Below are 26,701 nucleotides of genomic sequence, written 5' to 3'. Positions count from 1 at the left end.
AGGAAGGGGTGAGGGCAGGAGAGAGAGAAACAAACACCAATCAGTTACCTCCCATGCCTACCCCAACTGGGATCCAACCTGCAACCTAGGTATGTGCCCTGACCGTGGAATTGAACCTGAGACTCTTCAGTGAACAGGATGATGTTCCAACCAACTGAGCCACACTCGCCAGGGCAAAACCAGAATATTTTTAAGACTTCAATTTTGGGGTGAGATTCAGAATGATTTCTATAAGAGTTTATCCACATATAAAATAAAGGCCTATGGAATTGCAAGTTTAGAGAAAGGTTTGTTTATTTTTCTGCTTAAGAGCTAAAAGCTAGATCTTCATATCCAGCTAGGCCTACAGTTCACCAATGCCGAAAGCCTACAAATTTTAATTAAGGCCTGATCTTTTAAAGCACTGACTACTAGAACCCTACTTTTAAGTGGGAGGATGGAACAGTGATGAATTAATTGGTTTTCTTAGTTAGAATTTAGGATAATTAAGTGTAGTGTAATTAAGAATGGACAATACTTATGGGGGTTGTCTTGAGATGCATAAGGGGAAATAGGCTGGATATTAAAGTTCCACTGTTCCAGAATAAAATGTTCCTGCTGCCTCTGGGGCCAGGTTTCACCTAAGGAGCCCAAGATTAGGGACAGGAGTCTTAATGCTTCTTCCTTGCTGTGTGGTACTGGACATGTAAACTCTTTGAACTTTTAAATAACTGATAGTATCTATGCCACAAGATTGTAGCAAGGATTAAATGCATCAGTTCTTGAAAGGTCTTCAGCTCAGCACTGGAGAAAAAAGAGTGAACCATCGTGTTGTCTTTTCAATAAAAATGTAAGCAGAAGTTCCTCACAATTAACAGAGATTGAACCTAAGACTGGTTCATGAAAAAATAAATGGGAACAAATGAGAAGAGAATAGTCTGATTCCTTAACCTGATTTACTTCAGAGTAATAAGAGAACAAAAGGAAAGAACCAGTAAAGTGTTCCCTAACAAATATGCTCAAGCTCTGAATACTCTTAAATCCCGCACAGAACTACCTATGTCCACAGCTAATCTCTCTCACTTCTAAGCTAAAAAAAAATCTTTTCACGTGAGACAGCACATGTAAAGGTTATTTTTAAATGGTAACACCTAATATATATGTATTACCATAATTTTAGGTTTTTTTTTTACTGCCACCATTAACCATCATGTTCATTTTTATCTCCCTGCTTGTATCATTTCTTCCCTCTACCAATCCAAATTATTTCCTTCAAAGGTCAGCTCAAGACTTACCTTTTTCCTAACTTCAAATGATTTTTCACTTTTAATGAATTAAAATATTGCTTATGTAGTCTACACTCTCTTCACATTTATTTATACAGCCTTATAACTGTTCTCCAGTTATTCATTTATGTACACTCCGTCTTAGTCTACATTCCTTGAGGCTGGGAATCAGGGCTTTCAATGTGTTTTATATTTTAGGCAGCTCTCAGCTCAGTGTTAACTTTTTGAATGAATCCTACCAATATGGTTCAAAATGCCAAGATACAACTGGTATCCCTTTCTAGAGGATACAAACTACATTTCTAACAGGCTCCTGTGTTGTTGAAGTGTCCCATTAATTATCAAAATTCTTTAAAAATTGAGTTAAAGTCTTTTCCTCAAAAAGAGCCATCCCATTTCTTATAGTCTAATTAGGTTTTAAGAGAAATCAGTCTCAGAGGGCCTAGTTTCCTCATCTGCAACAAATATACACCTGTAATGTATCTGTACATTAAGTAATGTATATAATCTGCTCTAAGTTTTCATGTCTTTGTGAGTCCTAGTGAATCGTCCTGAACTTCCTTGATCTAATGATGTACTGACACTCATTATTACAGTGAAACAAATTATTGCTTAGAAAATAATCAACCAGCCCGGCCGGGCGTGGCTCAGCAGTTGAGTGTCGACCTAGGATCCAGGTGATCAGGGTTCGATTCCCAGTCAGGGCACATGCCCGGATTGTGGGTTCAATCAATGACTCTCTCATCATTGATGTTTCTCTCTCTCTCTCTCCCTCTCCTGTCCTCTCTCTGAAATCAATAAAGATATATTTAAAAAAAAAAAGAAAAAAGAAAATAATCAACTGGCCCTAGACAGTGTGGGTCGGTGGTCGGTGGTTAGAGCACTGGCCCATGCACTGAAGGGTCACAGGTACGATTCCTGGTCAAGGGGACGTACCTATGTTGCAGGTTCTGGTTGGGGCGCATGGGGGAGGGCAACCAACTGATGTGCCTCTTTCACACTGATGTTTCTCTCTCTCTCTCTCTCTCTCTCTCTCTCTCTCTCTCTCTCTCCCCACTCCTCCCTTCCACTCTCTCTAAAAAAAATCAATGAAAAAAATTACCTCTGGTGAGGATTAACAAAAAACGAAACAAAACAAACAAATCAACCAAACAAACCTGTTACACTTGATAGAAATGATCATATTAAAAAAAATAATAAAATCAGTATTTATGAAAGCTTTTTAAGTGTTAGTCTCTATGTATACGCTGTACAGGAATGCACAGATATAAGATAGTCTCTACTTTTTTTTTTTTAACAAGTTCTATTAAGCCTTTCCTTTTTTTTTTAAAAAATATATCTTTATTGATTTCAGAGAGAGGAAAGGACAGGGAGAGAGAGAGATAGAAACATCAATGATGAGAGAGTGATTGATCAAGCCCGCAACCGGGCATGTGCCCTGACCGGGAATCGAACCCTGACTGCCTGGATCCCAGGTCAACGCTCAACCGCTGAGCCATGCCCGGCTGGGCGATAGTCTCTACTTTCAAGCAGATTACCTTCTAATAGGAAAAGTAAGGCCTGAATACAGGAACAGTTAAATAACTTAGGTAATCTATATAAGAAATATATACATTATATGTAGGTCAGCACAAAATTAGCTGACATTTGAGGAATAAAAATGCCATCAATGCAGAGGAAGAAGAAATTACAGTGGCCAGTTGTCTGGTAAGTTTCACGCAAGAAAAAGTGGCTGAACTGAGCCTGAAAGGAGGGTTTAGATTTGGATTAGTAGAGGGGGAACTGGAAGCATAGGTATTAGGCAGGGAGGTGACAAAAGCCAAAGGCCAGAGGTAAAAAAACTAAACAATATAAAGAGGGGTTGGAGGAGACAGTCCAACAGGCTCTCAAAGCAGAACTAAGTAAGATGGTGGAGGACCCTGCATAACAAAGCAGATTAAGGAAATGGGATCTTTTTCAAGTCAGTAGTTCACAACCTTTATCCACTACACTTACGACAAGTGATAGTTTACTATTTGTGATTCACTCTAGTGACTATATCCAGATTTTTGGGTGTCATCCACATTTTATGAAGAAGCTTTATATAAACTGTCTCACCATAACTATCAACAGAGCAACCAGAAAGGCTGCTTACTATGCACCCTGGCATAAAGAGGTTATATGCAATTTGGAATGTTACATTTATAGTAAGTCCTCACTTTAATGGTGTCAACAGGTTCTATGATTCTAATTGAAATGATGAATAATGAAACTAATTTCACCATAGGCTAATTGATATAAACAAGAATTAAATTCCTACAGTATTTCACCAACATAACAAAATGATGCTGAATGAAACATTACTTGAGAACCTCCTTTTTAACTCCCTTTTTCTTCCATGCACTAATTTATATTAAAGAAAAGCAAGTTATATCATTTATAAACCTAACTGTGTTTATTGAGTTACTTATGAAATGCTTAACCAATCTAGGTGCTGCTTTTGAGAAGAACTACTTAAGGCACAGGAGATGGTAAGCTTGAAGTAAGATGTTGGAGGCATTATTTAGGAAGATTCATTTGAAAGGATAGATAAACTGATAGAAGAGAATGGAGTTAGCAAAATCAATCAAGAGGCCCTGTTAGCCATCCAGGTTATGATGGGGAGTAACAAGAAATCATGAGGTAAAGACTGTGGAAAGGAATCCATAGATCCAAGACATATCAAAATGAAAAATGGTTGGACTTGGTTGGTGGACTGCATATAGGGCTATGTAGTAGAAAGTTACAGGTAATCCTAAGAATGTAGGCTGTAAATTGAGGAGGTGAAAAAACAAAAGTATAGGTAAATTATAATGAATAAATTTAGGTTTCAAATTGAGAAAAAGATAAGTTTGATTTCAATAATATTGAGTACGAAGTCACAAGAAGTCATTTAAGGAGCAGGGTCAAGCTGCTATTGTAGAACTGGATTTGAGGAAAGATTAGGGCAAAAGACATAGATTGGAACACAAAAAGCAGAGATGATAGCTGAAAATCTTTAAGGAAGAGGTATATAAAGAGAGAAGAGTCAAGGGCGGGGGACTGATTTTAAAATTAAGTCTCTAACCTTCATCAACAGTTACTGATTATATACTGGAAGTAACAAATTTTCTAACCAACAAGAGACTGGCTATAAACTGCTGCAAATTCTGTACATAGAATGTCAAGCAGATTTCTGTACACTTATATGAAAAGATCTCCAAAATTGACTGTGAAGAGAGGGATGCAGCTTCAATATGCTTCTTTAGGGTAAAAAAGTGTATGTGTGTGTGTGAGAGAACATATTTATTTTTTCTTGCATATGCACAAAGAAAGTTTGGAAGAATATATATGAAATTAATAATAGTGGCTACCCAGGGAGGTGAGGAGAACCTGGGCAAATAAAGGACAGGACTAAGGATACTTTTCACTGAATAACTCTTAAAATTTTTTTTCTTTGAATTAATTTTAGAGAGAGGAAGGGAGAGAGAGAGGAAGGGGGGAGGGAGAGAGGAGGAGAGAGAGAAAAACATCGATCAATTGTCTCCCGTACTCACTCCAACTGGGGATCGAACCTATAACCCAGGCATGCACCTTGAAAGGAAATCGAACCCGCCACCTGCTGGTGTGCAGGACGGTGGTCCAACCAACTGAGCCACACTGGCCAGGGCACTATATAGCTTTTTATATATTTTCTTATTTTTAGGTCATGAGAAAGTTATTACTTGTTAAAGCTCCTTGCCCTCAGCCCTCACATCGATGTTTCTCTCTCTCCCTTCTTCTCTCTAAAATGAAAAATAAACATATCCTTGGGTGAGGATTGAAAAAATATATATTAAAAATAAAAAACCCTCGTAATAAAATCTATTCAACAGATCTTCACATCAAAAGTAATATTATTGAATAAAGTAAAATAGTGAACCTGCATTACTGTCACTGCTCCGTAAGTCACAGCTGTCCAATAGATAGAGCCAACCATTATTCCCGCTGCAGCAAATGGACAGGCTTTTGAGATCAGTCTATCTGCCAGATCCAAGACGTACACAACTGGACCTGATACAAAGAAAACAAGCAACATTTCAACACAAGAGAGATTTTAAAAAATGACTTGTTCAATATTTTTTATAGATCTTAAATATTTTAATGAGGTTGGTTGTTCTGATGCTTTAGAAATAACTGTTATGTGATGGAAACCTAGATTTGTATAGGGCTAGAATCTCTCAGTCATTTGCATGAATAGCTAAGTTTTACCTCCTAAATTAAAATAGTCTAAATTTTGTTCATTATCAGTAAATCTATGATTAAAGCCTCAAACACAGTTGCTTATAAAAGTAGTTTTCTCACTTCTCTTAATCACATTGGCTACTGTTTCAGCTTGCCCTTCCCAAACAACTTCTGGCCACTACTAGATTCTCTAGTACTTGGTGAGAATATCACTTCTTTGACTTCACTCATTACTTCCTTGGTACAGTGTGTGAAAGTAACCAAGGCTATTTTCTTATAGTTACACCAAGCCAATCTATCTTACTTTGATTTTCAATATGCTATAATTAGTTGAGTATTATTCTCTAATAGCTTCTTTTAATGATCATAACACCAGTTTTTATGGCATTCCAACAGCTGTGTGTGCCAATTATGCTTCTATTATTATGTGCTTAACTGTGAAATCTGGCTACTACCTCCCTCTGGAATTTATTTGGAATAGCTACATTTGGAAGTATTCTAATTAACTGCCATTTAGTCCAATAATATAATTTAGCTTCAGAATTTTCCAGAATAGTGCAAGGGTCTTAGGCCTAAATTAGAGCATGGCCTAAAGAACTGAATAGCTAAGTTTAATCAAAGGATCATGAAACCGTGGTTTAGTATTCACAATAGTTGTTGAATACCCTCTACAAAGAATCTATTACTTGAGACATTTTCTTAGAAATGTACAAGTGTTATTACCTACCCCTGGGGACTTACAATCTACAGGAGGATACTATACACAAAAACAATTTATTTTCATTGTACAAAGAAATTAACATGGTAATATGATAAAATAATTAAAACTATAACAACAAGCATTTATCTTCAGAGTCTCTGAATAATACTTCCCCTTGATCGCGGGAGCCAATAATATCACTATGTCACTGTATAAAGAGAGACCACATTGTGAAGTAGAAAGAGCATCTGGAGAGACACCAAAGGACCTATGATTTGAATTTAGCGTATTTACTTACTATTGTCAAATTCTAACTTAGATAACATTTAAAACTATGACAAGGTATGTTTTGGGACCAAATAGATAAAGCAAGCCTAGTTCAGTGCATTCAGTGGACACTGACTCTACCTCCTCTATTAATAGTTATTATTTCTTGAGTGTGCACGATTCCAGGTGCTGTGCCACAGGCATTATATGTATCATTATTTAATCTCATAACGTAGGGTTTAATCCTTTAAATATGCAAATTTGCTGGGTTAAGTTTATAACTCCTCAGAAGGCACGATATAAGTCATTTTAGCCCTGGCTGGTGTGGCTCAGTTGGTTGAGCACTGTCCCATGCACCAAAAGGTTGCTGGTTTGATTCCCAGTCAGGGCACAAGCCCAGGTTGTGGGCTCAACTCCCGGTAGGGGGTATGCAGGAGGCAGCAGCTAGATGTTCCACTTTCACAGTGATGTTTCTCTTTCTCTCTCCCTCTCCTTCCTCTCTCTCTAAAAATCAATAAAATATATATGCATTTTAAGTCATTTCAGTGAGTCACCAAAGATCCCTCAAATGCTGGTACCAAAAATTAAAGAGAACACTTCAACTTTCATATTCTCTGATAATTTTTAAATCAGAAAACTGAAGCCACATAAGAACTACAGACTCTACAGCACATGTACTCATCCACCAGATCCCATCCCCTCTCCAATGCAAAGCCACAACTCCAGCAATTCTCTCCTACTCTCTCACATCCTTTCCCCCTACTCGTGGCTGGATGATTTCCATACAAACATGCCATTATTTCTTCTACCTTAAAGAAACTCTTTACTTGATCCTTCTTCCCCCATTGCTCCATTTCTTTGCTCCTTTTACAACAAAATTCCTCAAAAGACGTGTGTTTTCACTCTTACTCAATTCTCTCTTGAACCCACTCCACCAAAACTACTCATCAAGGTCACTAACAACCTATGCATAGCTAAATCCAATCTTAGCTTTCTTATTTTGGCAACAGCTGACACAGATATTCCCTCCTTCTTCCTGCTATATGGTTCTTCATTCCATTTTCAGGGCCTCATCATCTCTTGGTTTTCTTTCCATCTCACTAGCCACTAACTTTTCAGTCTCCTTTGCTGGTTCCTCTTCTTCTTGATCTCAGAGAGTCCCACCATGCCAACTTACACCTCACTATACTTCCTATTTGATTACTCTGCTCTAGTTTTCTTTTTCCCAAAGCACTTACCACCTAACATACGCTAATGTACTTATTGTTTCCACATAGTAGAACAGGGGTTGGAAACTATGGCCCATAGGCCAAATCCAGCTGGCTGCCTGTTTTTGTAAATAAAGTTGTATTGGAGCATGGATAGATATATAAAAGTTCACTGACTCCAGAACTAGAACAAAAGCTCCAAAAAGAAAATGTCTAGGTATTCCTTTTTCATTATTCTGTACAGAGCCCAAGTTACAAGACTATTTCCTACCCAGTGAGAACCAGAATTTATATGGAAAGCAGTATTTTACATGCTTCCAATGTAACTTCTTTCCTTCCTCTTTTTAACAGGGTACTTGGAACTATCTATTGGCAGAATAAAGCAATTTAATTCCTAAAAAAACTTATCAACCATTTGTACAAAAAACTTAATTCCTAAGGAAGTAATCCATCACTATCACCTTTATCTATCACACACACAGACAATCTAGAGATGTTTGAATTATCTTTCCTTTAAAGATCTCAGAAGATTCTAACAAAATTAGCTCAATTTCCAATTTTCTTCCTGAATCATTGCGTGCAAACTCTTTCTGTATAAGCAAAAACAAATAAACAAAATCCTCACTCTTCATTTTCTACTCACCCTTTGGGTCATATGCAAAAAATACGCTGGATTAAAGGAAGACACTGGGTGTGTTTTATGGTCCCTAATTCCAGTTTTTCTGACAAAATTGTTAAGGCTTTTGTCTTAAGCTTATTTTGTCTAAAGCTCTCAAGGCTCTTCCAGATAGAGTAATCCAAGATTAGTTCAATAATTAAAAGAGGTTAAATGTCTAGTGGTAAATATACCATTAGAATTATAAGCTGCCACCCACAGGAGGTATTTCTGAGAACTCAAGATTACCTAGGCAAGTTATTTAGTGAGTAAGAACAATCACTGAAGTCCTCTGGATGACAGTCACTAAACCAAACCCTTCCTGTCAGGAAGCTTATCATGTGCTGCTACCCCATGACTTGGGGGTTATAAAAGGAAAATACTAATAGCCACTAGGTTCTTATTGTCAGATTATAGCACAAAGAGTTATGGGAAGCGAAGAAATGCAAGACTCCAGCCCTTGAAAACATCAATTCTAATGGGGAGAAGTATGAAAAAATGCACTTTACAAGTTAAATATGTAAGGGCATAAAAAGGATTCAATATTTTAAAACGGCATTATTGAATTTTTAATGCCTCAGTGGGCTTCACCACTTATGTTTTCAACAGTATTGTATTTACATATGGATGACAAAAGGAAATCTATTGTGAATTCTTTCATAAAATAAAAAAGCTTTTGGCCCTGGCTGGGTTGCTCAGTTGGTTGGAGCATTGTTCCATGCACCAATAGGTTGTGGGTGCGATCCCTGGTGGGGGAGCATACGGGAGGCAACCAATTGATGCTTCTCTGTCACATCAATGTTTCTCTTTCCCTTCCTTTCACTCTAAAATCAATAAAAAAAAAATCCTTGGGTGAGGATTAAAAAAAACCCAAAAACTTTTGTAAAAAAAATAACTACACCCTAATATTTTGGGTAAATTCAAATTTTGCTGCAGCTGTGATTTAAATTCAAGTCTAGCCCGGCCGGGCATGGCTCCAGCGGTTGAGCATCGACCTGGGATCCAGGCGATTGGGGTTCGATTCCCGGTCAGGGCACTTGCCCGGGTTGTGGTCTCGGTCCCCCGTTGAGGGCGTGCAGGAGGCAGCCCATCAATGACTCTCTCATCACTGATGTTTCTATCTCTCTCTCTCCCTCTCCTTTCCTCTCTCTGAAATCAAGATATATTTAAAATATATATATATTAAATTCAAGTCTATATGTATGAATGGTGTTCAAGGCATATCTCCAAAGATAAGTTAATGAATGAGGGGCAGGCAATACTTAGCATTCAACATCTACTGGCACTGCTTACAATAATACCTGGAATTCCTAAGACCTTTCTCAAGGATAGAAAGGTATTCTCAAAAATACCCTGACCTATTCTTGAAAAATAATTTCTGTGTTACCGAGTGCTATAGTTTCTAACACAAAACATAATTTAATGAGCATTTTTAGGTAATTCATAAGATAACTAAGATGATTGTAGCTCCCATGAACTGCAAGGTTTCTGTTAAGCGGCCAATACTTTATAAAAAGAGAATTAACAAGCAAATAGATTGCTTGCAGAAACTACTCAAGTTTCTAAGTTTTTTGTTTTTTCTTTGCAGTGAACTATTTTGCCCTAGACCCAATTTAAACGGCAACTTGTTAAGTCAAAACATCAACTCCACTTTCAGATTCTGAACTACCCAGAACTGCAAGTTTTGGAGGTCACCAAGAGTCCAACAATATAGTTTTAAAGTTCTCTTCTTGCTCCAAGTCTTCTTTTTGTTGCACTGTTTCTGGAATGTCCTGTCTCTATTTTTATTGAGTCTGTATGAAAACCCAACTACCCAATGAAAACTAACCTAACCTGACAGAAGTTGACTTAATTGCTCTACCCACCCTGCTCATGTCCCAAGAGGCTTCCTTTATACACTATCCCACAAAATGCACTTACCCCTTTGCTTGTGCATAATGTTAGTGCTTTATGTTCTTGTTCAATGTTTGTTCAGTTGTCTCAATATCCTTTATGTCTGTCCATGTCAGCATCATCTTAGATTGAAAACTCCCAGGGGGCAGGGGTCATGTCTGTTTAACTCGTTTTGTACAGTGCCTAGGATAGAACCATGTACAGATAGGTGCTTAAAAAAATGCTTTTTGATGATGATTGGCATCACTCTCAGGGACTCTCTAGGCCACAGCTATCTCAGCACATGGTACTTGGCAGTACACCAAAGCACTTTGGCCTGTTTCATAGGGCACCAGAATATAATGGCACAGGAACTAGCTGTAGCACTCTGGCAAGTATCTGACTCAATCCATTGTTAAAAAAGAATTTTTAAAAAAAATTATTAATTATATGGTCCCAAGTCAACAAATGTAGATTTTATTGAGGACATGAAATAATATCACAACAATCAACTCAGGAGTTAAAAGTATGTGGGAATCCTCACGGGACAGTAAAGAGTTTTAACTCTCTTTCTAGTATTCAGCACTGTTTTCAAACACTAGACTTTGGAAGAGAGGTCTAAAGGCCTCAGGCAAGCTTATGTAAGTTTAATCTTTGATTGCTCTACTTGTAGGTTGAGAGTTTACCATTATTTATGTAAGGACAAACATCCTGCAAACTCAGGCTGTAAGTTACATTGCTTAATAAAAAGCTAGTCATTAAACTGTAAACAGAGAAGAAAGGATATGCTCTTGGATACTTTTTTAATCAAAGTAATAACTGACCAAAAAACTCCCTGAACAAAACAAAACCCAAACAACCTAGAATAAAAGATCCAGAGTCAAATGAGTACTATTCCTCCATACATAGCATATCACCAAGAAAAGTAACTAAAGATCATCATAGTAGTTCTTTATAATTACATAGTTTGTGCCAAGGGAAAACTTAAATTTATCCTAAGAATAGAATAACCCATAGCATATTTGTGGGTTATAAGGTAAACTATTAAGTACTTATTAAGCACCTATTGTACAGATAACATTTTACTGTGCATTAAAATAAAGGTAAATAAAATTTATCACACTAGCCTCTGCCTCCGAGGAGCCTACAATCTAGTTAGGGACAAAAAATACATACACATTAAACAACTGAAAAATTTTAAGGCAAAATTAATAAATGTATGATAGTATGATACAAACTATATAGATACATGTTAATGAAATTTTAAGTAAAGATTAAAGAGCCATTTTCTAAATGTCTTTATTGATTTCAGAGAGAGGGGAGAGCGAGAGAGAGAGAAACATCAATGATGAGAGGCTGCCTCCCGCAAGCCCCCTTCTGAGGATTAAGCCCGCAACCCGGGCATGTGCCCTGACTGCAAATCGAACCGTGATCTCCTGGACCCTAGGTCAATGCTCAGCCGCTGAGCCATACCAGCCAGGCTAAAGCTTTTTTAATTGCTGTATGTATTTACTAATTAACGGAAGTGAATCTTAACCTCGACTTCAAGTTGATAATCTGAAAAGGGAGAATGCTAAAAGACCTTTTAACTAGATAAAAGACTTTATTCAAAAGGTTTATATATATTTTTAAAGCTGATATACCAGTGAGGTGGGGTTTATTTGACAGAAATCTTGATCAGATTTTTTAAGAACATGGCACAATATGAAAAGGATATTTAGGGAAAACTAATCTTAAAGTCAGAATAAACTAGAATAGAATCCACAAGATTTTGTATCCAAAGAGAGTACAAAGAAAGAGACAGTAGTATCAATCTAGAGAAGCTTAATATAGGAGTGAAGTTAGGAAAGGATCAAGAAACATTAAAACTTATTAGGGAAAAGACAAGTTTTGTCTGCTTTTTGTAGAAGACCATACTTAAGGTATCAAATTCTTTGATTTTCAAAATAAAAAGATGAGAAAGTTTAAGGTGTGATGAAACATCAAGTTCAATTATCATTAATTAATACATACAAAAGAGATGGCAGTATTATGAACATACTGCATATATACTAAAAAACTGTTAAGACATTTTCTTTAAACATACCTATATTTTTCAAATTTTCCATTACAAGAATATAATTACTTTTTTTAATAAGAAAAACTACTTTTTAGAGAATAACAAAGGGTTATAAAATCCAGGTAACCATAACCCCAAGGAAAGTCAACCTGGCATTACTGTTTCATTTTCTTTCCCCCCTTTTATGAACTTATAATAGGTTCCTTAGAAGGCAACATAATAAGGTGGGTAGGATTGTGCAGGGTCTGCTGTGTGAATCTGGACAAACTGCTATCTCTGGACCTCAATTTCTGCATCTGTTCAACGAAGATATCTACCTCAATTTTTGTGAAAATTAACATAAAGTATATGAAGCTCTTAATATAGTATTTAGTGTTATGCAGTAACAATCAACATCAGCCGTTCTTTCAAAAACGATTAAGTAAAACATGACAGAGATCTGGGATAGGAGGTATAATCTAACAGGTATGTTTGAGGGAAAATCTACAGTATAAGGCTCTGGTATAAAAACAAGACTTTCAGGAAATTCTCACATAAGAAATAAAAGATAGATCCATTTTGCTTAAAGTTCTGGGACAAGAAAGAGGAGGAAAATTCTTGGAACCAGGAAATCTAGGACTAAAGAGGGAGAAGAAAGACACCAGACTTAAGAATTTAGACCTGTAATTAGCAACTGCTTTTTAAAATATTCTGCAATTAATTATGTTTTGGACCTATAATTCAGCTATCTGTATTTACATATAGTGTGCACCCAGAAAGTCTCACACTATTGAAGAAATTTCTTAAAATCAATCTACTTTTAAATCTTAGTGAACAAGACTGGAAGTGATCCAGCAATAAACACAAGAATCCTTATTTTGTAAGTATCCTAGTCTGTCATTTGCCTCACTAGAAGGTGTATAAATGAGGGCCAAAGAAGACCTAATGAGATGTCTAACTACAAACTTCGATAACAGAAGGGTATTTAAAGATGGAATCACTATGGAATAGGATTTTGGTTTTTAAATTCATCTTGATCACCCCTAGATATAAAGCAAAGTAAAAATAAATACTTCTGATGGCTCAGTATAAACTGTAGAAAGCACTTGAATTTTTTTAAATCCTCATCCAATGGTATGCTTTTTTACTGACAGAACCTGTGACACTGACCATGGCAGCACTTGAATTCTTAAGGCTATACTCGTCTTTAAGCAGTTATATAAGCCAACAATATATTTTATGAGAGCAGTCAGAAAAGTAACAGGTTGAATTTCTTAAGTAATAAGAGGGCCATGTAGTTAGAGGAACACAATGCAGATTATTTTTAGATGATAGCTGATAGCTTAGAAAATATAAAAAATGTAAAAATCCCATAAAAATTTCATGAAGCCATGAAAGAAGTATTTTTTAAATTTGGGAAAAATATATTTAATACTTTATAATATCCTTTTCCAATCCTACAACACTGTTACTTGCTTTATAACAGTTTAACAACCTCACTCATAAATTAAAACAATGGGCTATCTTTTCTTACCTAACAGATTGGCTAAAATTTTAGTTTGCCAAATTCTATTGGCAAAGTTGCGACAAACAGGCACACTCATCCATTGAAGCTGGATATACACAAGGTATAGTGCCTATAAAGGCGAATTTGGCAATATCCAGCAAAAGTATATGTACAATTCACCCTGACCCAGAAATCCCTTTTCAGTTCATCTTTACATAAATATTTGAAGCTAATAAATGCAGAAAGAATGAAAGAGTTACAATTTATTTCTTCTATACTACTTAATAAAATAATAGATCTAGAAGCAATGAAGGAAAATGATCAATTTCTGCTAAAAACCAGTAGGAGGAAACTGACAGGGAACTTTATTGGATGCACCAGGCTGGTGATACCTATATCCACTGGTCATTCTTATCATAAAAAAAAAAAACTACACATTTTCCCCAACTTTACTGAGATACTGACATATAACACATGTAAGTTTAAGGTGTACAATATGATTCAATATACACATATACTGAGAAATGATTACCACAAGCTTAGTTCACACCTCAATCCTCCCACATTATTACCACTTTTTGTGGTAACACGTAAGATCTACTCTCTTAATTTTCATGTATATAATACAGTATTGTTAATTATAGTCACCATTAGATTCCCAGAACTTATTTTATTTTTTTATTATTTTTAAAATATATCTTTACTGATTTCAGAGAGAGGAAGGGAGAGGGGAAGAGAAATAGAAACATCAATGATGAGAGAGTCATTGATTAGCTGCCTCCTGCATGCCTCCTACTGAGGATCGAGATCTTCTGGACCCTAAGTCAATGCTCAACTGCTGAGCGAGCCATGCCTGGCTGGGCCTTATCCATCTTTTAGATGGAAGTTTGTATCCTTTGACTAACATCTCCTAATATCACCCTCTCCCTGGCAATCGCCATACTATTTCTTTGAGTTTGGCTATTTTAGATTCTACATATAAGTGAGAACATACAACATTTGTCTTTCTCTGTGACTTAGCATAATGTTCTTAAGATCCACCCATGTTGTTGCAAAAAGCAGGATTTCCTTATGTCTAAAAAAATATTTAATATTATAATAAATTTTCCAGTGTGTGTGTGTGTTGTGTGTGTCACATTTCATTTACCCATTCATCCATCAATGGACACATAAGTTGTTTTCATGTCTTGGCTATTGTGAATGATGCTGTAGTGAATATGGGGGTGCAGGTATCTCTTCAAGACAGTCCCTCCCTCCCTCCCTCCCTCCCTCCCTCCCTCCCTCCCTCCCTCCCTCCCTCCCTCCCTCCCTCCCTCCCTCCCTCCCTCTCTTCCTTTCTCTTTCTCTCTCTCTCTCTCTCTCTCTCTCTTTCTTTCTTTCGGATATCTACCCAGAAGTGGGATTGCTGGATCATATAGTAGTTCTATTTTTAATTTTTTGAGGAATCTCCATACTGTTTTCCATAGTGGTAATACCAATTTACATACCCACAAAAAACACTGCACAGGAGTTTCCTTTTCTCCACGGCCTTGCCAATACTTGTCTCGTCTTTTTGATAACAGCCATTCTAACAGGTGTGAGGTCGTATCTCATTGTGGTTTTGATCTGCATTTTCCTGATGATTAGTATAAGCATCTTTTCATGCATTTGTTGGCCATTTGCATGTCTTCTTTGGAAAAAATGTCCATTCAAATCCTTTGTCCATTTTTAAAAAATATATACGGGAACTGAACCACAATCTCCTGGATCCTAGGTTGATGCTCAACTGCTGAGCCATGCCCAGCTGGGCTATTTTTTCATCGGATTTTTTTTTTTGCTATTGAGTTATAGAACTTGTTTAGATGGTTTGCAAGTATCTTTTCCTATTCCATAGGTTGCTTTTTCATTTTGCTGGTTGTTTCTTTTGCTGTGCAGAAGCTTTTTAGTTTGATGTAGTCCCATTTGTTTATTTCTGCTTGTACTTTTGGTGTATATCCAAGCACTCATTACTAAGGCCAGTGTCAAGGAGCTTTTCCCTATGGTTTTTCCTAGAAGTTTTATAGTTTCAGGTCTTAGACTGAAATCTCTAATCCATTCTGAGTTAATGTTTATGAATGGTTTAAGATAGGGGTCCAATTTCATTCATTTGTATGTGAATATCCAGTTTGCCTAACACCATTTATTGAAGAGACTATTCTTTCCTTACTGCGTATTCCTGGCTCCCTTGTCAAATATTAGCTGAACGCATATTCATGGGTTTATTTCTGGGTTCTTGATACTGCTCCATTGGCCTATGTGTCTGTTTTTATGCCAGTACCACACTGTTTTGATTACCAGAGCTTTGTAGTATTGTTTTATAGTTTGAAATCAGAAAGTGTTGTGCCTCCAGCTTTGTTCTTTCTCAAGATTGGTTGGGCTAGTAGGGGTCTTTTGTGGTTCCATATAAATTTTAGGATTATTTTTACTATTTCTGTGAAAAATACCATTGGAATTTTGATAGGGGTTGCATTGAATCTATAGATGACTTTCGGTAGAGTGAACATTTTAATATTAATTTTTCTAATCCATGAATGGGATATCTTTCATTTGTGTCTTCTTCAATTTCTTGCATCAATGTCTTATAAATTTTAGTTTTATTCCTAGCATTTTACTATTTTTGATATTATAAATGAGCTTGTTTTATTTTTCAGTTTGTTGTTAGTGTACAGAAACACAAGTTATTTGTGTATGTTGATTTTTTTATCTTGCAACTTTACTAAATTAGTTTATTATCTCTGACTTTTTTTTTTGGTGTAGTCTAGGATTTTCTATATATGAGATCATATCATCTGCAAACAAAGACAATTTTACTTCTTTCTTTCCGATCTGGATGCCTTTTATATCCTTTTCTTGCCAAGTTGCTCTGGCTAGGACTTCCAGTACTACAGGAGTGGTAAAAATGGATGCCCTTGTCTTGTTGATCTTCATGGGGAAGCTTTTGACCATTCACTGCCAAGTATGATATTAGCCATGGGTTTGTCATATATGGCCATCATCATGTTGAAGTATTCCTTTCGTACCCAATTTGTTGCTTTTTCTGCATCTAATACGACGATCATATAATTGTCATCTTTCATTCTATTAATGTGTATCCATTGATTTGCAGGTGTTAAACCATCCTCTTGACCACGATGTATGATCCTTTTAATGTGTTGTTGAATTTGGTTTGCTAGTATTTTGTTGAGAATTTTCTATCTATATTCATCAAGGATATTGGCATGTAGTTTTCTTGTAGTGTCCTTTATCTGGCTTTCTGGTTATCAGGGTAATGCTGAACTTACAAGTTTGGCAGTATTCTTTCCTCTTCGATTTTTAAAAGAGTTTGAGAAAGATTGGCATTTATTCTTACCATCTGGTCCTGGACTTTTCATTGTTGGGAGGTTTATGATATTCTTATTTGTTATTGGTCTGTTCACATTTTTAATTTCTTCATGTAATGTAATAAGAAGTACACAGAACCATCTATGAAATATTCTTGCAAAAAACCCCCACCAATTCATAACCTCACCAATGAGATCTAACCAGCAGTTTATAAGATACGCTAGGGACAGAGATAGAGCAACATACTACCTAAGTATTCTTGCAGTGTGAGTAATAATAAAATCCAGAAAATGGGATATTCTATGATGACAAATGATCTTTCTCTCCAATCAAAAAATTATAAGGATAAAGGCTAAAATACTGTTTGTTTGTTTGTTTGATACTGTCTTGGGTCCATACAAAGCAGACCCTTAAAAGGGTTATATGAACCCTGAAAGGGTAAACTAGAAAAAAAACACACCAAATGACAATAAAGTGAGGCAACAAAGAAAACTGTCTTATTGTCAAGAAGAAAAGAATGACAAGGATGATAGTTTCCTCTAATAATTAGTAACTATAGAGTAAACTAGCATGCTGACTTCATGGCAAAATCTGTGCTACGGGAGAAATCTCAAGCCCAGAGATTATAGCAATTACAGCCTAGTAGCAACCTTGCAAATCCTTTTTGGAGTCCCTTCACTTTAAGGATATCCACAGCCTACAAATACGAACACAATCCCCACACTCAAGGGAAATAAAGCACCACGAGATGAGCAAGAGGCAGAAGCAAAACAAGAGATTTAGGCTACCAAAGACTTCAGATAATGAGATTGCCAATCTGATCATACAAATTATGGAATGAAATACAAGATAATTTATAAATAAACAAGAAGCAAGAGAGTATAAAAAATGACCAGGCACATTTAAGAAACAATTAGAACTTACAGAAAAACAAAAAGCAAAAGACAAGAAAAACTCCAAAACTGCACATTGACACTGATGAAGAGAATTTGCGAACTGGGTAACAGTTAAGAAGAAATTATAATGCTGTAGCACAGAGTGACCAAATGATGAAAAACATAAAAGTGAAGAGACATGAAAGATAAACTTAAAATATCTAACATAACTCTAATCAAAGTTACAGAAGATAAGAATGGAGAAAATGGGGGAAAAGCAATATCTGAAGAGATAAAAGCTAAGACTTTTCAAGAATATACACTTAAATAGGAAAATAAAGTATAAAAATTTAAAAAGTAGGACAAATAGAATGCACAAAATTTGACAGTAAAAACCCAACTATATCATTATCACAATGAATGTAAAAGTGAACTCAGAAGAACTGAAAATAAAAGGATGAGAAAAGCTGAACAGGGCAAATGCAACGATAACATTAAAACTGGTATACAAGGGGGGAAAAAGAGTAACTTTACAGTAGAGAAACTTGACACTACCTTAGCCAGATGATCAAGGTGACTATCACCAGTAATAAGTAATATGCCCTTGATGTGACATGAAAATGGTACTCTACCTCGGTGGTCTTGCTCTCCCCCAACTCCTGACCCCAAGAGATAATGGGAAAAACATCAGACAAATCCCAATTGAGGGACATTCTACAAAACATCTGACCTGTACTCCTTAAAACTGTCAAGGTCATCAAAAACAAGGAAAGTCTGAGAAACTGTTACAGCCAAGAGGAGCCTAAGGAAACATGACTAAATATATTCTGGAAAAGAATAAAGACATTAGGCAAAAATTTTTAAAAATATGAATAATGTATGAATTTTAGTTAATAATAATTATCAATATTTATTCATTAATTATAACAAATGTACCATACTAAAATAAGATGTTAATAAAAGAGGAAACTGGATATAGAATATATGGGAACACTCTGTACTAGCTTTATAATTTTTCTATAAGTCAAAAATTGTCGCAAGATAAAAAGTTGATCTTTCAAAAAGCTGGTGTAGCTATATTATTATATCTATTCTATATTACCATATATTATTACAAGTTTAACACAAAAAAGCATTATTATAGATGAAAGTCATTATTTAGTGATAAAAAACTGAACTCACCAGGATACTTTATTTCTAAAACTGAGGGAAAAGTAAATGGGTCACAGTTTATTAGTCCTTATTCCTCATATGCAGTTATATATTCTATTTCAACCAATGAAATACTTCATAATAAAAGAAAAATAAAATACCTGAGCGAACATTCTGCTGAGCTTTGATCAATGCTAAGGCAGCAGTATAGGCAATGGAAAAGCAGGCACTCCAATATACTGTTGGGAAGATTAAATAGGTATAATCTCTACAAAAGCCAACTTGACGATATCTATTAGTGTTATAAATGCATACACCCTTTGACCCAGCAATTCCACTCTAGTCATTTATCTTACAGATATATTTGCAAACCTGCATACAATTATTTTACAGAGTGGTTTATGACAGGACTGTTTGTACTAGTAAAGGTTAGAAACAGCCTAAATGTCTGTCAACAGGAAAGTGGTTATATAAATAACCATACATCTATGTAACTAAAGAAAAAAAAAGCCCTCTTTTTATATAATATAAATGGTATTTACCATATAGTGCTAAGAAAAAAGCAAGTATAGAACAGGATGTCTAGTATACTAGTCTAGGATATATTAACATATAACCTAATTGTGCTCAATATTCTGTTTGCCTCTCCAGATTTACTCGTTTTTCTCCAACCTGCCTCAATCACTGGGAGGCTGAACAAACAAATAGCATCTTCAGGCAACCTTTCCCTCCTCTAGTTTCTGATTTCCTTGTACTTTCAGGCCTAGGAGTAGAAATGGTTTCCCCATAATTGCTGATCCCTGGTATTTCCCCCTCCCTTGTTTGTTCTTTTAACTCTATCCTAATGTTTGCAGATTGTGTGTGTTGAGGGGGAAAGAGGGAGAAAGAGAGAGAGAAGAGAAACACCCCAGAATGAAACACCAGAGCTTTGTAACAAGAAAAGTATTTGGCACCATGGTTGGCAGGCATGGTAAAAAGAATTTTCATTGAATTTTGTATTTTTGAATTTTGGCCCATGTGAATATATTATCTGGAGGGAAAATACATAAAGTAAACTCAAACATTTAAAAGAGTCACAGGAAATATTGCCCATGAGATATTGCAGTTGCTGCATCTTTTCTTTCACATAATTTGTTATTCCTTTCTATTTCCACCAGGGCAAATATCAAGATAAAGAAAAAGGAGAATAGACCCATACGTGTTATTCATTAATACTATCTCAAATATATTCAAGTTAACACTTCCTACTTCCCTACTTTTATGGTACATAAAACTACTTCTTATCCATATGTGGCCTGGTAGCTGTTTCACTGAGTAACGGTAACAAGAAATTTAGCAATTTAAAACCCTGCCTCCTTCACTTACTTGCTAGAAGCCCATGGGCTTCCATTAAATAAATAAATTTGGTGACTCTGTTTTCTTATCTGTAAAATAAGAACAATATCTACTATGCTTTTGAGAGGCTTAAATAAAATAATACAGGCAAAGTGACCAGCATAGTTCCTGGCAAATGTCAGTGGACTGTTAGCAAATAACAGCTATTAATACCACTGTTAATGTTGTCATTATTTTTTATTGGTTTTAGAGTGGAAGGGGGAGAGAGAGAGAGAGAAGCATTGATGTGAGAGAGAAACATCAATCGAATGTCTCCTGCATGAGCCCCAACTGAGGATGGAACCCGCAACCTGGATATGTGTCCTGACCAGAAATTGAACCAGGAACCCCTTGGTCCACAGGACAACGATCCAACCAACTATTATTTTTATTTGCTAAATTCTCTCAGATAAAGGTTTCTCCTAGGAATCATCCCTCATTATCCCTAGTAAATCTTTTTCCTTTCTAAGCTTTACACTCCACATAACATTTTACAACCATTTTTTGAGGGTGATTTTTAGTTATTTTCAACTCTATACATAAGTTTAAATTGATGTTCTGTTGAGAACAGTAAAATAAATAAGAACAAAACTGTAATAAAAATTTGACTTGAAAGTAACCTATGAATTTACTACTAACTTATTAAGGCATGAGAGAGGGAAGGGAGTGCCTATACTTTAAAGTCGACTTTACAGTTAAAATGGACTTTAAGACAAAAATTGTTAGTAGAAACAAAGGACATTTTATAATGGTAAAATGGACAATCAATCAAGAAGATAGAACAATTAGGAACACATATGCACCTAACAACAGAGCCCAAAGTAAACGAAGTAAAAATAGAAAGACCTGGAGAAATAGATAATTAACAATAGTGGAAGACCTCACTATCACTCTTTCAATGAAGGACTGGTAAAAAAGCCACACAGAAATAGAGGACTTGAAAATACTATAAACCAACTAGCTATTTAGCTAAGATCTGGAAACAGCCAAAATGCCCATCAGTAGACGAGTGGATAAAAAAGCTGTGGTACATTTATACCATGGAATACTATACAGCTGTAAGAAAGGATTTCTTATCCTTTGGGACAGCATGGATGGAACTGGAGAGTATTATGCTAAGCGAAATAAGCCAGTCAGAGAAAGACAAGTATCACATGATCTCACTGGAATATAATGCACAAAATAAACTGATGAACAAAACAGATCCAGAGAAACAGAAGCATGGAACAGACTGAGGAATCTGAGGAAAGGCAGTGGTGGCAGAGTGGGTGGGGAGAGATTAATCAAAGAACTTATATACATAAATGTATAACCCATGGACACAGACAATAGTATGGGGAAGGCCCGGCGGTGGGGCTGATGTGGGGTTGAGGGGATCAATGTGAGAAAAAAAGGGGACATCTGTAATACTTTCAACAATAAAAAGAAAGTACTATGAACCAACTAGATATTTATAAAACACTCCAAACAACAACAGCAGAATACACTTTCTTCTCAAGAGCACATGGAACATTCACCAAGATAATCATGTTGGACCATAAAACAAGCCGTAATACACATAAAAGGACAGAAGCCAAGTATGTTCTTTGATCACAATGGAATGAAATTAGAAATCCATAACAGACATTTGGGAAATTTACAAATATGTGAAAATCAAGCAACACACTCCTAAATAATCAACAGGTCAAAAAAGATTTAAGCAGTCCTTAGAAATTCAGAACTGTAAATGACTACATTAAAAAAGAAGGGCCCTGGCCAGTTTTGCTCAGTGGTTAGAGCATAGGCCCACGGACATAAGGGTCTCAGTTTGATTCCGGTCAAGGGCACATACCTCGGTTGCAGGCTCAATCCTCGGCCCTAGTTGGGGCACGTGCAGGAGGCAGCCAATCGATGTGTCTCTCTTACATTGATATTTCTCTCCCTCCCCCACCTTCCACTCTCTTTGAAAAAAGATCAAGAAAATGAGAGAAGCTACAGACTGAGAGAAAATAATTGCAGAAGACATACCTGAAAAAGACTTATACAAAATACACAAAGAATACTTAAACCTCAACAAGAAAATAATCTGATTTTAAAATTAATCAAAAGACTTAACAGACACCTCTCCAAAGAAGACAGAAGACAAATATCACTAAACATGTAAAACCCAAAACACTGACACCACCAAATGCTGACAAAAATATATAAAGCAACAGGAATCATTTGCTGATGGGAATGCAAAATATATAGCCACTTTGAAAAACAGCTTGGCAGTTTCTTACAAAACTAAACATACTGTTACCATATGATCCAGCAATCATGCTCCTTGGTATTTACCTAAATAAGTTGAAAACTATGTCCACACAAAAACCTGCACATAGATGTTTACTGCAGCTTTATTTGCAACTGTCAAAATTTGTAAGCAACCAAGTTGTCCTTCAGTAGGTAAATAGATAAACTGGGGTACATCAAGATAATAGAATATTTTCAATGTTAAAAAGAAATGAACCATCAAGACATGGAGAAACTTTAAATATGTATTACTTATGGAAAGAAGCCAATCTGAAAGGCTATATATACTGTATGAGTCCAACTCTATGACATTCTGAAAAAGGTAAAAAATATGAAGACAGTGAAAACACTATGTATTATACTTTAAAAGTAGATACATAACATTACACATGTGTCCAAACCCATAGAATGTAAACCAAGAATGAACCCTAATATAAACCATGGACTTTGGGTAATAATGATATATCAATATAGGTTTATCAGCTGTAACAAATATAGCACTCTGGTGATGGAGGAGACTATGCATGTGAGGAGGAAGCAGGGAGTATATGAGTTCTCTCTGTATCTTCCTCTCAATTACTGTGAACCTAAAATTGCTCTAAAATTAAAATCTATTAAAAAAATTAAATAATCTAAACTTCCAACTTTAAAAAAACTAGAAAAAGAAAAGCAAACTAAACCCAAACCAAGCAGAAGGAAGGAAATAATAAAGACTAGAGTGGAAATAAATAAAATAGAAAATAATAAAAAGAGAAACATCAATGAAACCAAAGTTGAGTCTTTGAAAAGACCAACAAAACTGATAAAACTAACTAGATTGACCAAGAAAAACGAGAAGATTCAAATTCCTAAAACCACGAATCGAAGAGGGGACATTAATACAGTACCAACCTTACAGGAATAAAAAGGATTATAAAAGAATACTATGAACAATTATATTCCAACAGATCAGATAATCTAAATGAAATGAACAAATTCTTAGAAAGACACAAACTACCAAAACTGACTCAAGAAGACATAGAAAATCTAAATAGACCTATAAATAAAAAGATTAAACTAGTAATAAAAAACTTCCTATAAAGAATGCCCTGGATCAGACAGCTTCACTGTCGCCAAACATGTAAAGAATTAACACCAATCCTTCACAAACTCTTCACAAAAAATTTAAGAGATCACTTCCCAACTTGTTCTGAGGCCAGTATTACTCCAATACCAAAACAGTTAAAGATATCTAATTTAGTAGAAATAAGAGAAAGAAACATTTAAATACGAAATCTTAACTTTGACTTTAGTGAGCCAGATATCAATGTGGTTAAAGATTGCAGCAGTAATGGTTTCCCCATTAAATTATTTAAAATACTGCTTTGAGCCTGGCTGGACATGGCTCAGAGGTTGAGCATTGACCTAGGATTCAGGAGATCGAGGTTTGATTCCCGGTCAGGGCACATGCCCGGGGTTGTGGACTCGATCCCTGGCCAGGGGCATGCAGGAGGCAGCCAATCAATGACAACTCTCTCATCATTGATGTTTCTCTCTCTCTCTCTCCCTTCCTCTCTCTGAAATCAATAAAGATATATTTAAAAAAGGAATAAATAAATAAAATACTGCTTTGATATTATGATAAAAAATTTTGGATCACTCTTTTGTGTTTACTTTCTCTAAAATCAGTAGTGTGCATGAAGACCCACCTAAATGTTTGAGAAACACTACTTTCTCTACTATGCTACTTTCCTTTCATATAGGAACCTAGCCTTTCTTCATATGCATTAAGCTAGAGAAATACAGACAACCATGGTAATTTTGTTTGCCATTATTAATCTTCTCACATTACAAAAGCACTTCATTACCTACATTTATGTTGCCTCATTTAAAAACATAGGCCTTACTTCAATAAGTATGGCACCTAGAAAAAGCAGCATATCTAATAATTATTTCCAATTTCTCCTTGAACCTACTCGCCCCAAAAGTCATTCCTTCCTTCTCAGAACCCAAATTGTCTTCACATACCTCTTGATTACAGCCAAGAATATTAAAAATGTTTACAACTGGCTTGGCATAAACATCAAACAAAGAGAAAGACACCAGTTCATAAACACATGGCCTGTAATGGAACATGCTAAGTAAGTATCAGTGTTAGTTATGGCTTCCTTTCAAGTCTGCTATACTTTTTTTTCAATGCTAGAAAGACCTTTGGTTGTTCCTGGCTCACCAATTCGCAGAAAAAGGAAAGCAGTTTGCTTGCAAGATAACCACATAAATTGGATTCCAAAGATGAGTTTAACGTTGTTAAATCTTTTACTAAATCTTTAATTTCCCTACTTTTATTCCTTAATATTGAATTAAGGGTAAGTATTAGAAAGAACACACTATTGTTTTCTTTTTCCTACAGCAATGGTCTCCAGAGAATGAGGCTCTTTAGTCAGCTTTTTATTATAGCTTTGTTATTTGATTTTATACACAAGGTTAGAGGTTCAAGTTCTCTATCCACGCAACCAAATGAAAACATTTAATGCACAGACAAATGATGGATCTGGGGATATATTAATGATAAGGTAAACTGTTAGCAAAACAAATAAATGCCTGATATTTAGAGGAAACAACAGAAAGGGAGTAAGAAATTCACAAAAAAGCAGAGATGGCTCACTTTAAAATAAACCTGAGATTACAGAGTTATGGATAATAACATCACATATATCTTTGTTGCTTTTAAGGATCTTCTTACCCAACTTTGGAAAAACTATTAAGTATTCAGCATTGCACTGAGGACATGCCACTCTGGCTGTACTGTTTCCTCTTTGTTTTTCATCCACCCAGCGCTGCAGACAAGCCTGGTGCACCCATTTTGTAGATCCTCTGCACCTGCATGGTCTCACCCATTCAGCAGTTCTATCATCTTCATCAGTGGCAAAGCATACCCAGCAACTTCTGTAAATTAAGAGAGAAAGTAATGACATTATTTTTAAGACCCCATCCTTCTCTCCACTGCAGCTCTCACTTAATGGAATGAGCCTACTATAGTATATTACAGAACCTCTATTCTACACTAAAAGACTAAGGAGACAAAACCAATACACTTCCAGTAGAATAGTTCTTCTTCTGTTTTTCTTTGTAGTCATCTGCAAAATCTTTTTTTTCTGAATTTTGTTTTTATGTAATTTCCTCCATCTTTCTAGTAATTTACTTTTTATAATGAACCAGAGGGAAGCAATGCCTCAGGCTGCTTTTGTTTTTTAAGACTTAATAATTCTTTGAGGAGTGGTAAGCAAAGAAATATGTGAAATTCAGTGTTTCTCCCATTTTAACACTAACCTTTTAACCTCTTGAACTTGGAAAACTAAAGTATTGCACAAGTGATTTCACACATGGTCTCATTCAATTTTCAACTGAGGGAAAACCCCCGCCCATTTCTCTTTCTGGTAAAGCATAACTATAAGAAAAGAGAAAGATTATTAAATTAAAAAAAAAAAGCAAAAGGGAAGAAGAGATGAAGACATCAGGATAAATTGTTTTAGGATAATGACAATGATCAATTTGGGCCTATATGATTCCATTATAGGTATGACCGGTTTTCCTTTTTTTTTTCCTTTTAAAATCTTCACTTGAGGATATTTTTTCCATTGCTTTTCAGAGAAGAAGGGAGGGAGGGAGGAAGGGAGGGAGGGAGGAGGCGAGAGAGAAACAGAAACATTGATTGGTTGCCTCCTGCACAAGCCCCAAGCGGGGGGGGGGGGGGGAGTACTGAGCCTGTTACCAAGGTTCGTGCCCTTGGCCAGAATCGAGCCCGGGACCCTTCAGTCCAAGAGCCGATGCTCTAACCACTGAGCTCCTTTTTTGGGGAGTTAATATTTATTACATTTGAAGTCTCAAAGTCTTAAGTCTGGGATGCTTCTTATATTAAGAAAAAATTCTACTGAGATGGTTAAATTTAAAGCATTTTTCCATTTTACTTTTATAGGT

General features: G+C 35.8%; 1 protein-coding gene across 3 annotated transcripts in view; it reads right to left on the bottom strand.

Moving 5' to 3' along the window:
• MARCHF5 (membrane associated ring-CH-type finger 5) overlaps positions 1-26,701 on the bottom strand; it is a 46,853-nt gene that overhangs the window by 6,428 nt on the left and 13,724 nt on the right. The window contains exons 2-4 of one of the 3 annotated variants that reach the window (XM_081157531.1): positions 25,467-25,669; positions 19,261-19,338; positions 5,185-5,315 (exon numbers count right to left, since the gene is read on the bottom strand). In XM_081157531.1, the coding sequence (XP_081013657.1) occupies positions 5,185-5,315; positions 19,261-19,338; positions 25,467-25,669 (412 nt within the window). Of the gene's footprint in view, positions 1-5,184; positions 5,316-10,236; positions 10,338-19,260; positions 19,339-25,466; positions 25,670-26,701 lie in introns of those variants that run through there. The other 2 variants (XM_081157529.1, XM_081157530.1) reach the window with 2 other exon arrangements.

The sequence above is a fragment of the Miniopterus schreibersii genome (assembly GCF_964146895.1).
Source record: "Miniopterus schreibersii genome assembly, chromosome: 14".
NCBI classification, from domain to species: Eukaryota; Metazoa; Chordata; class Mammalia; order Chiroptera; family Miniopteridae; genus Miniopterus; species Miniopterus schreibersii.
The sequence above is the reverse complement of the archived record's forward strand: the minus strand, read 5'-3'. Positions and strand labels throughout refer to the sequence as shown.